At 41.6% G+C, this 12,082-nt stretch overlaps 1 protein-coding gene across 3 annotated transcripts in view; it reads left to right on the top strand.

Annotated features, from left to right (window-relative positions):
* Window positions 1–12,082, top strand: part of PAX5 (paired box 5) — a 185,620-nt gene that overhangs the window by 159,381 nt on the left and 14,157 nt on the right. For 2 of the 3 annotated variants that reach the window (XM_026073256.1, XM_026073258.1), the window contains one exon: window positions 8,773–8,859. The exons of the other annotated variant lie outside the window; for it this stretch is intronic. In XM_026073256.1, coding sequence (XP_025929041.1) covers window positions 8,773–8,859 — 87 coding nt within the window. The remainder of the gene's footprint in view (window positions 1–8,772; window positions 8,860–12,082) is intronic. 3 annotated transcript variants of the gene reach the window in all.

Below are 12,082 nucleotides of genomic sequence, written 5' to 3' on the forward strand. Positions count from 1 at the left end.
AACAAAGAGGACAGCTTACCAAAAAAGTGTACTTATGACTGACTTTTGCTGCCTTGCTCTGTTGCAACATTAGCGTGACTCTCTTTAGAATTAAGAATCTGTGCTTAGAAAAGACTGTCAAAATAGAGTGGGGAGTAAGCCAATATTTTCATGTAAAAATCAGCAGGGGCACATTTATACAATACGCTATGAACTCAGTTTGTTTGCCCTGAGATCAGAAATGGGCATATTTGTTTGTTGTCTTAAATAAACGGAGAATAAGATCTGCATTATAAGCTGAAATATATGTGTGTCATTTAAACTGATGCTGCTCTTTTCCTTTCAGAAGTATCACACTGGAATATATAAAATGCCTTTATGTGTTGGACCCGTAGTTTTTGTAGTCTTATTTTCTAAAAATCTGTTCTCAAGACAATTTCTTGAGCTTGTCCTTCAAAGACTGGCTTATGAGTTCTGTTTGCTTTTCTTCGGATTTTTAGTTTGTTATTAACTTGGATATTTTCACTGAGATAAATTTAGTATATTATTATGTCCTGCCTGGAACTGATTATAGAACTGATTATGTCCTATTTTGAGAAATGATTTGACTAGCAATGTTTTAGTCAAAAAAATTGTATTTGCTATCTACGAAAAACTTCCTCTCCTCTCCACTCCTCTCTTCTCTGCTCCACTCTGGTCCTTTTCCATAGTAAGTTCTTCTATATCCCTCATCAGTGTAGTATCTGAACTGAGGGGAAAGTAAGCCATTGTTCTCCATAGAGTGGCCAGGTCATTTCTCTTTTTTCTAAGTTATCTATCTCACATCTGTTTGTCTGTCTGACTTTATTTTAAATGCTATCTAGGCATACTCGACCAGACTAAAGCCAGTTTTTCAGAAGATTTTAGAATATAGTTAAAAGTGAATTGTCTTGCTGTTCTTATGTTCTTTTACTTGAAACTTCCGGTGTGTATGATCTTATTGCACACATGACTTTTTGGTAATAGATTTAAAAGTTACATTTGGATAGCAGTTATTTCATAATGTTAATAAGTAATATCCAAACTGCTTCAGTACATTTGAGTTGCTAAGTGCAGTATTTAGCCCTGCTCTCCATGCAGTCAAGCATATCTTAGCTATCAGGATGATGATTGTTATTGGAATTTGCTGAAGAAATTTATGATCCATGTGATTGCTTGTACAAAAGAAAATGTTAGAAAACAAATAAAAAGTTATGAGAATGTTAACTTAAGAAAGTTCAGTGGGTTCCTTTGCCACAGGAAAATGATAAGGACACCTGTAGCCTGTGTCAGGAGGTCAGAATAGAATGAGAAAGAATAGTTCGTCTATAGAGGCCCAATTYAGAGGCAAGTGCAGCAGATGATTATTTTAAAGTTACCCTGAAATCCAGTAGGAGATGGGCAAAGTATTGCTATTCTTGGCCAGAACTCTCTTTTCTCCCACAACCTTCCATTCTTTTCTCTCAAGCAGTTGCATTTATTGAACATCATTTCTCCTGGTTTGTTTTATTAATCTACCAAATGGAAGGGCTAAATAAGAATTTCATAAACCTGAAGCTTGAATAGTAAAAGGATCCAGCTAATTAGAAGTGGGGAAAATAACAGAGACTAGGACAAGTCGGATGAGAAAGGACCTTGGAGGTTATAGCCATATGGGGGATTGTGATAGCACTCCTTTATTGTGTAACTGTGACTCCGATTAATGTTAACCAAGAATGGTATGCATGATTGTGTTATGCATGCATTAATTAAAAACAGGAGATGCATACACAGTTCTGACAGAGGCAGCCAATGATGGATTGTATAAAAATCTCTGAGCAGGTGACTGACCGACTAAATTGGAAGGAAAGATCTTAAACTGAAAAAGATCTTAAAGAACTTGACACCATGAATCTTCCAATAGTTAATTAAGATCCATCCAGGTTGAAAACATAAGAGATAGTCTGATTATTGCTAAATTTCCAGAAAAATTATACTGATTTAAAACAAATCCACATGAACAGATCCAGAAACCTGACAGCTTCAGGTTTGGATCAGCTCCATAAGCCATATCTTAAAATAGTTTTACTGGTAAAACCATCAACCTTCACAGCCTTAATGGCTTCTTCTTATCCCAAATACACACAGAAATACCAGCTATCTGAACTGAGAAAATGCAGTGAAAGGAATTTAAAAAGACATGTCCAACTTCATGTTGCAAGTTCTGATAGAGCTTTATTGGATCTGGAATTTCGATTTCACAGGATTTTCTGTGATTCTGAGACTTCTTTTGGTTGGGAACGTGCTGAACTTGGAAATGATGTATAAAAACTCTTTTTGAAGTATTTGTTCTGGGTTGGTTAACATTTTGCATTTCAGTTTGTTTCATATTTGTTTAGGCTGCTAGTTTTTAACGTTAAGTGTCACATGGTCTTAAAAAGAAAAGGCTAAAAGATAAAATTATTACTGCTGTGCTACCTAGCAGGACCGTAAGGAGCCAGACTCTTCTTGAGACTGCACAGTGATAAAACAGGAGAATACCAGGTGTAAAAGTGGAAATTCCAATTAGATTTTAGTTTTTTTTTTTTCATGATGACAGTAGTCAGACTTTTGAACAGGAGCTCAGAGAGACTGTGGAATCTCCATGCTGCAAGATTTTCAATACTTGGCTGTATATGACATGCTTCAGACCTGGCCCTGCTTTGAGTAAGAGTTTGGAGCACATAACCTCCAAAGGTCCCTTCCAGCACTTAGATTATTCCAAGATTATGGCATAACATTTTTAAAAAATAACTGAAAAATAATTGGCATTTTTCTTTCCCCTGTCAAGATCCAAAGCTGGCTGAGATTGACTGCAGATCTTTCTGACTTGGACAAGCCTTAAGCTAGTATCTGGTACCCTTTGTACCTGACTGTGAATCTAGTAAGAACTGGAGCTTCTATGCCTGTCTTCAGGCTGGGCCTGTCCAAGTGTCCCATTGCACAGCCATGGTTTGATCACTACGATCAGCAGAGTCTTCTTGAAGAGAAAGAAAATTCCCAAGCTTCTGCAGAGCTAACTAACTCTGAGCTCCCTAGAACTGCCTGAGAACATCTACCTTTCCTTCTGCCATTCAGTCCCTAACTTCCTGCTTTTCAGTGAGTACAGAAACCTTCAGTAACCTAGTGTTTCACTGCAGCTACTAAAAGCAGTCTGACAATGCCTGGAGGTGATTTCAGAATGGGGCCTGACCCTAGGCACACACTGTGAGTGTTCCTCTGGACCTGCAGGCACAGATCACAGCTTCTCTTTGCAGTGTTGCACTGACATCTCTTCTCCCTTTAGCCGTCTAAAAGCTAGGCCATTAGCTAGGCTTTATGTAATAGGGAGAGATACCAGCACATCCAGGGGGTAACCACTGCCTCTTTTAGTCATGAATGCTGCAGTATGCTAACTCATTTCTGGAGGATCCCATTTCTCTACTGAATGCAGAAATAACCTAACAAAAAAACTACGTCTGAACATTTTGGACAAGTTCTGTGAGGCTGGATTAGTCCAGTCCCCATTATACATATGTGCATCCTCTCTAAACCCCAGTACAAGATGGTTCTCTAAAATCATGGCCTTTTTCTTTTTTTTAATGATGCTGTGAAATCTTTTTCTTTGCCTTTGGTTCTTGTCACACTTTTTAGTTTTTCTGCACATCACGAAGAGAACTTACAGGAAACATACCTTAAAACCAAACAAACTGGTAAACATGGGTTGATAATCCCCAAAGAAAATGCAGAAGAATGGACAATGCAATTTGATCATTCTGTTCTGTCTGCCTCAGAGGGTCCATCTACAACCATTGAATTGTGCTTGCAGTGGCAAGCTCACCACCTGCAAGATGTCAATATCTCTATCTTGTCATCTCAGGATGAAATACATCTCCCAGGTCTTGTTGCTGCATTGTAGAAATAGCATTACTATGAATCTTTTCTCCCTCCTTCCAAAGTAAAGCTGTACCTCAAGTGGTAATGGAAGGGTCTGGCCCCTTATTGGCTATAGCACCTTGAAATACTATGGCAATGTAGAGTCAGATCTGCAGTAAGGGCTGGGCTAAATCCAGCAGAAGTCTTTGGTTTGGTATCTTAGTTTCTCAGTGATGGGAGAAGCATTAATGAAGGTGCTTATTGTTTAACATGAAGGAACAATTAATCAAATTACCATCCCTTTCTTCCCAGCACAGGCAGGCATGTGTGCACATGTGCGCACATAAACTCACATGTATGCATCTCTGCTAGTAGTTGATTCATTGTATTTTTTGAATGGGACTAGGGCTGACCATTAAGCAGTGCTGTCAAGAAGTATAGCTGATGGCCCGGGAATATCTGGTGAAAATCATGAAGCATTCATGCAGTGTTCATTCATCTAGTTTAGTTTCACTTATGGCTGTACCATTTGTCTGCCCAAGTGCTGTGATGATAATAGCAGGGCTTGAGACTTTCTCTCCCACTTCTCTTCTCCCCTCCCCCCTTTTATTTCTTTTCTCTCATTTTCCTTTCTGTTCCCCTCCTTCTCCCTCCCTCCCTTTTTTTTTCATGGCTGATGGATATGCAGAGTATGTTAAGAAGCAAGAAATACTGTCACTGAACTGATGGTGTTCAGCGACTCCTTGAGCTCCTGGCTGGTCTGTACTGCAGGAGCTTGACACCCTGACCACTGAGGCATAAAAAACAGAGAATTGGAAGCCTCAGCCTGACAGGCACTAGAGCTTCCCCCAGAGAGGGTCCAAGATATGTGTGTGTGTGTGTGTGTGTGTGCGCGTGCGAAAGGAGGTGGGTAGTAGAGCTTGTGGGGGGAGGAGAGCAAGGCAAGAGGGAACGAAACAATGAAATGTCAGCTTGTTTCCACTGGTAGTCGCGCAGCAGCGCTGCTGAGTATTTAAAAAGCACTGCTGCCTGTTAAGCAGCAGGCACAGCATAGACATCAGACAGGCAGGGTTTCTCTGAACACCTAGGGTGAATGGAAAACAGGGACAGCTAGTGAAAATGGGAAAGAGGGGTAGTGACAAGCTGGATGAAAGTGCTGAGGAGCCACAGTGGGACGGGTGGTCCTGTCTTCTGATGGGTGTGGATGTCCTTCCTTGTGGTGCAGGGCAGCTTGATACAGCTTTGTTCAAAATCTTGGATGTCCACACCCTTAGCCATGTAAATGGTCTGCAGCAGGGATCAGTGGTTGTCCTGTCCATCTTGTTCTTCTGTACTTACTCCATGCAGCTCCTAGGGAAAGAGTTGTAGTGAGGCTCCCTATCATCAGTTTATGCATGTTGTGTTTTGGCCAGGCAGCAGCAGCAAGGTGGGCTATACACCCTGGGCCTGCTCTTGGGCTGCATCTAGTGTACAAAATCTGGGGAGACTTCAAGGAATGTATTATTTGTTTTCATAATCATCCTGCCCCTGTGCAAGTAAACTAAGTCATTGCCTTAATCCCTGAATTTCTCCCTACCCTGAAAGAAAATTAAAAAAGAAAGAAAAAGAAAGAAAAAAATAAAACAATCGACAGGATCAAAGGATTTTTGTGTAGCATGCATTGGAAGGAAGGCCTGGCTTTGAGCCTTCTGGGGAGGGAAGAGTGCATATCACTCAACCATGAAGCTACTAAGCAATTTACTACCCATGTGCTTTGTTGTCTTGGGCAAACACCAGTAGGACAGAGCTAGGTCAAAGACTTGGTGGAATCCCAGCTGATGAAGGCTGGAACAAGGTCATAAAAATGGGAATGATTTGTTTGAGAAGACTGTCTTAGGTGCAGCAACAGGAAGCTAGAAGCAGGGATCAAGGAGGGGAACTTTTTCCGGAAGCAGAATAGAACTGTTTGTTGAGGCATTTTTATCCAACAGGAAAGACATCACTCTGACTAGAAGAATAAATCAAGACACCTTTGCCAGTGGTGCTGGTACTTCAAATCACTGCTCTATACATATGACACTCCTTTTGCTGACCTTCATGCATACTGCTAGTCCTTGTGGGCAGATGACAGAGGCAGAACGTAGGGTTTAATGCAGGCTAGCCACTTCTATTCCAGAAATCTTTTTCTTCTTGCATTCCCCTATTGTTTTAGCTGCCTGGTCTGCTTGCTTGGTGAAGCCTTCTGACCTCTGCAAACACCCTCTCCTCCCTTTCCACTGTCCCACTCTCCCAGAAATTCCTATAATCTCTTTTGTCTTTGCTCTCTCCACCATGTCTCATTCATTTCGAAAACAAGCGAGCATTATGACAGAGTAAACCTTAAGGTACTAATGTCATCCATCATCTGAAAGGACAAGGGACGTAAAGCAAATGTACATACTATGTATTTCACCAGAAAGAAAAATTTGGAAACAGCTCTATTTTCAGTGGCTCACAGTGATTAATACAGTTTTTTAGAAGCAGTAATGAAAACCTGTTCTGGGTTTACGAAATATAGTTAGTAGAAATGCAGTTGAAACATTACAGGCCCTTTATGGAATGGACATTTAACAGTCTTACCTTCAGCAGCACAAATCTTTATTTCTCACTTCTGTTCCTGCAAAAGAATCTTGAACAGTCAGTGTGGAGCAGCTCCAGGAGCCACAAATAACCTCTGAGTTTCTCATGTCAGGAAAGGAACCTGAGAAACAGAAGGGCTGCCAGACTGGATCAGATCTGCAGTCCATCCAGCCCAGTATCCCGGATCTGCCAAGGCTCTGAGGAAGATATAAGCAGTCTTGCCTGAGGAGACACTGGATAATCTGCCCACAGATGCTCTTCTTGAGATCAGTAAATAGAGGCAGGTAGAAACTATGAAGCATGAGGTTTAATCTTCCTTCCAAAATGAACTGTTTCCACTGGGATTAATTGCTTCAGTGCTGGGTAAAACTGCTGTTCTTAAAGATGTTTGGATCCTTTCTGGAGCCTGTTGATGTTCTGGGCTGATCCACATCCAACTACAATGAACTCCATAACTTACAGATGTGCTGAGTGTAAAAGTACTTCTTTCTATTGGCTTCAGGCTCTGCCTCCTTTCCCTTTCAGTGAACGTTGCCTGGCTCTTGAGTTACGTGAAAGAGAGCAGGTCTCAAACTGACAGGTACAATATCATCGGTCCTAACAACCATGGGGAGCAACAAAGGGACAGGGTGTTATCAGAGAGTCCCTGGGAGCATAGCAAATGAGCAGCAGCTCTTGCTGTCTATGTAGTCAACCTTTTTTTTCCTGTGTTCTTTGCTGTAGGCTGAGAGGTAGCTCTTTTTTACTGAAATGGCATTATATGGAGACCAAATACTGCTGGACCTGACCCTGTGCTTTTCTTTTGTCACTAGCACGTGTTATTTCTATATTGGCAGAAATCTATTTGTAGATAGTCACACCAACTACCAGGGCTATACACATGAGGTGTATTTGCCCATTTAAAGAGAAAGTGTGTGCAAAGTTACCTGTGGCTTCACTGTACGGACTAATCATGAGCTCCCACAGTAATAGATAACTCAGAAAGTTTGTGCCTTCCTAATGCTAATCAAAAACAGCATCCCTCCATTCAGGCCAGTGAGTGAGTAGCTCAACAAAAGCATGTCTTAAGTAATGGAGGCCAGTCACTAGTTCAGGAAAGAGGTCACAGTCCTTTGAGTCAGTTTTATCAGGAGTGCTAGAGCTAAGCAAGGCTGGTCAGCCTTTGGAGTACTGAGCCTGGGAGAATTTGCTCAATCTATTTGCAGTTGCAAGCATGGTGTTGATCAGGTCCTTAGCTAGTAAAAGCTCAGCTAATTATACTCAGCTAAGAATAAAAGCAGTCCTTGAATATAGGGAAATGGCTATTCCAATGCAGAGAACCTAAACAGTGAAGGTCACAGTGAACATCTTCTTGGCAGCAGTCTCAACATTTTGCCATATGGTGTTCATTCTTTTTTATACTATGTTGTTTTGTGTGTGTGTATATATATGTGTGTGTCTGTGTACTTGAGATGATGAAAAGGAGGAGGGAAAAAGAGAGGAATAGAGTGGGCAACTGTCATTCATGGAAGATTGCCTAATAAAACAGCAGTAGTATTTGTATTTGAATGGTGGTGGAGCCTGGTGCCCTGCCCAGGGGTCAGGGCCCCATTGTGCAAGGCACTGCCCTGAAAAGCTTGCAGTTGAAGTATAAAACAGGAGATGACATGTGAAGGGAACAAACAGATGGGGAGTGCAGGAGCTCATGACGAGATAAACAGCAGTAACTTTTGAGCCTTTACTGTGCCTTCCTCTGGAGGGTTTCAAAGCCATCTGAAACGGAGGTAAGCATCCATCTTCTGGTTAAAAGGATGGAAGTACGTTCTGAGCCCAAGACCATGTTCTCTTTGAGGGTCTGGGATGGTATTCAACATGCAGGAGATTAACTAATCCATCCTTTCCTGGTGTCAGAAAGCATGGCTGAGCAGCTGAGTCCTAGTGTTGTGCTTCCTGCCCTGAGTCTTGTAGAGCCATGAAGGCAAAGGCCATCTCCTTTAGATGTGTCACCAAACTCCTCTTCATTACCCCTAGCTGTGGTGTTCCTGCAGTGTTCCTGTTATTCTTCAGGCTGTGTGAGAAAATCCCACCAACTCAGCAGTCTTGGCTGCGATGTGAAGGGAAGCATAAAGACAACTGTACCCATTCATTTAATAATGTGGCCACCAGATTCCCCTTCTTCAAAGAGGGTGACCAGTAGTACTTTTACAAAGGCCTTCACTAGAGCACAGCATTTACTAAATTGCTTTCCCCCCACAAAACCATAACTGCTCTCTTAAATCAAATGATCTTTTGTTTTGTCTTCCTTTCTGTTTCCCTTTAATTTAGGGAGTGAGTTTTCTGGGAGTCCATACAGCCACCCGCAATATTCAACATACAATGACTCCTGGAGATTTCCCAATCCTGGACTACTGGGTAAGTTCTCTACCTCACCTCACAGGCTTGTCACACGTGGGGCCATTGCAGGCAGCAGAGCAGGCTGTTGTCTATAACCTCGCTGTGATGCTCCGCTCCAGTCGTCAGAGTGGGCAGGAAGCATGTCCTAGGACAGTTTGTGTGGCAGTGCTGGCCCTCTGGTGACTGACTTCAGAACTCCTTAAGGGCACACTGGTGCAGTTCCCTTGGCCAGTGAGAGACCACATGCACAAACCTACTCTCTTCCTGTTTTTGCCCCATACAGTCCATAGACAGAGAAAATATAGCGCCAGAAGGCAGGATTCCATTTTTCTGAGGATAAGGAATCCTGCTCACACAAAACTCGTGGGCTCACTGCATTAACTCCCCCCCCCAACAAACTGTCTCCTGGGCTTTGTCAAAAATGCCAGCTTCTTGAATGCACTGAATTGCTTATGGCCAAATGTAAGCCCTACCATTGCCTGCCCTGTTATTTTCTTGCTAGTTGTATCTGTTTTCATACCTAGATCTCACATTGGGCTTGCTCTTCAATTTTGCTTTTGCTGAATCTAGTCTTCCCTTCTGCAAGGGACCCTTGTGCCTGTGCAGTCTCACTGACTTGTGCACGGTCTCTCACAAACAGTGGGGGTCAGGAGTCATGTGGTTTGTACAGGATCATGGCCCTCACGTGAAGGATAAATATAATCCATTTTACACACTGTCAAAAGCTGGCCCACTTTGACCTTATATATATGTAGCATGCAGTAATTAGAATTTTTCCTTGCATAATTTACATGGATGAGGTAAGTAAAATACCAATTAATTGTCATCTCTCAACACAGGGGTAGCATGCCTTAGAGATTTCCAGATTTATGGATGACAGGGCTGTTATCTGTGACCTCCAACAGAGAAACAATTTTGAATTTTTGTCACTTTTTTCCATCCAGTTTCTTTGTTTTAAGTAATTGATTCCCCATGTAATTGAGCCACCCAGGCTGTATTCATCATGGTTCTTGCCCTTAAACAATTCCTTTGGGAGTAATAGACAGCCTCTGCCTCCTATGCCATGGTACTGGTATAATACTGCCATTTACAGTACCACATTTAAGGGTTTGTTAGCACTTCCATCATAAATCAGTGAACAGATCCTCAGCTAATATAAAGAGGCGTAGCTGCACAAAGGCTAGGGGAGTTCTGTGAGCTTAAACCAGTAGTTACCATGGCCACAGCCAGGAGTGCCTATGAGTTTTTGGTTTGTCTGTGTGAAGGAAACCGAATTAACTGAACAGTGCATGCAGGGATTTTTTTTTTTTTAATTCATTTTAATTTTATTTTTGCCACTCCTCTAGAAGCAAGTGAGCTGCTTGAAACTCATACTATTGAGGGGAAAAGCAATGAAGCTCTGCTCCATGAAGACAGTTCTCAGAAGTGAGCTTTTAGCTGGCTTTTTAGGCTTGCAAAACAGTAAATGAACTAGCAGGATATTCAGAGGAAATAACCCAAAACAAACCAAACCCAACCCGCTTACATAAAAAAGGTGACTTTTGCCAAAGTCCTAGACTACATTCTGAATTCATTGCCACAGATGTACACTCACATGGGAGAGAAATTATTCATTTGAGTAATCCCAGGAGTTCCTCAGTTACTGAGACTGAACAGTGGCCCTTCAACTCAGATAGCAACAAGTAATGCAAACAATATGCTTGGCTAGGCATTTCAGGTTATGTGCTCTTATATACTCAGAACATGCTGGCCAGATTCCAAGGCAGGGTAAATCTGTGCAGTGCTTTGAAGCCAATGAACACAGGGAGATTTGTGTCAGGAAAAGATATCCCCTTGACTTTAAAATGAAGGCATGTGAGGAATTGGCCTCTTATTGCTTGGCCATCTTTTACCTGTGCTGTTTCCTTTTTTTCTATATTTTCTCTTTTTCTTATTTCATTTTTGGATGATAAATTTTTGGGGGCAAGTCCTGTTTCTTTTTTAGCTGTGTAGGAGCAGCACAATATGGGTACAGCTGAAATGAATTCATATTGCCCATGGTAAGGTAAATGTACTGAAAAGACCATTTCTTGGGCTAGTAAGAATTTATATGGAAGTATTTACTCAGCAGCATGCTATAAACATGTATTTAAATGAGACAAAGGCAAAAAGATTTGGATGGTACCATTTCCTTGAAAATATGCCCTTTTATTGAAATTGAAATGTTTCACATTATAATGACAACAATGGTACTATTTTTTGCTGGCAGGAGTTGTTAAAATATATCACCTTAGCTCTTTTGTTTTTATCACATTTGAAGTATTTTGTTTTGATATTTTCAAAATTTTCAGTAAATACAAACTTAAGTGTGGCACATATAATGTTACATTGTTTTGGGCATACTGTAACACATTGATTTGGAATTATCAGACTCAAAACTTTTGGTGTGTCAGAAATAAAAGGAAATGGGAATTTTTTGTTCTGTACCAAGGTCTAAAGATAAACTTTTTATTCCAGTTCAGCATGACCACATATCTGGGAATGGGGGAATTTCTTATAGAACTGGAATCTAATTGTCTGACCACTGGCAGTTTTAAAATATCTGTCCCACAATATTATTGACATAATTTCAGGAGCTGCTGAATTGGTTAAGAGTTGCTGCGAATTTTTACCTCTCTGTGTTGCTCACATGCTATCTGTTGTGTGGGGTGCAGTGGAAGAACTTAAGCAACAAGGTTTAGACTGAGCTGAACCTTGATATTCCCTTTTATCTTAAGCCTTTGTGTTGGAAAAGCACCAAAACCAAAATGCTGGTAGGTTTGAAAATCCATTTGTTGTAAGTCTACATCATGCAGTGTGGGGCATTGTAAAGGTCCTTGACCTAGCATCTAGTTCTGGAAACACAGCCCACTAACCCGTGCTAACACGGTGCTAGAGGGCAAAGCCAGTGAGCTTGTGCTCCAGCCTCACTACCATGGCTATGCTTGTTGGAGGACCTGAAAGAGAATATCTGCATGTTTGGCCATAGTGTGCAGGACAGATACATTCTTTTGTGCTCTGTGGAGAGCAGGCTTACCCACACCTCTGGCTTTATGCTTCAGAGTCTGACCCTGCGCCCCCTTCTTCACCTAGGTACCCACTAAACTCACTGGTAATTCAAGGCAAGCAGGTATCTGCTACGGAGCCTTAAATGTCTCTTCCAAGCCTCCTTGCAGACCCAGAAGGCTCTATGCGGTGTTCCTGTACACCTGGAGTGGGGGGG

The sequence above is a fragment of the Apteryx rowi genome, unplaced genomic scaffold (assembly GCF_003343035.1).
Source record: "Apteryx rowi isolate R43461 unplaced genomic scaffold, aptRow1 scaffold_364, whole genome shotgun sequence".
Lineage (NCBI taxonomy): Eukaryota > Metazoa > Chordata > Aves > Apterygiformes > Apterygidae > Apteryx > Apteryx rowi.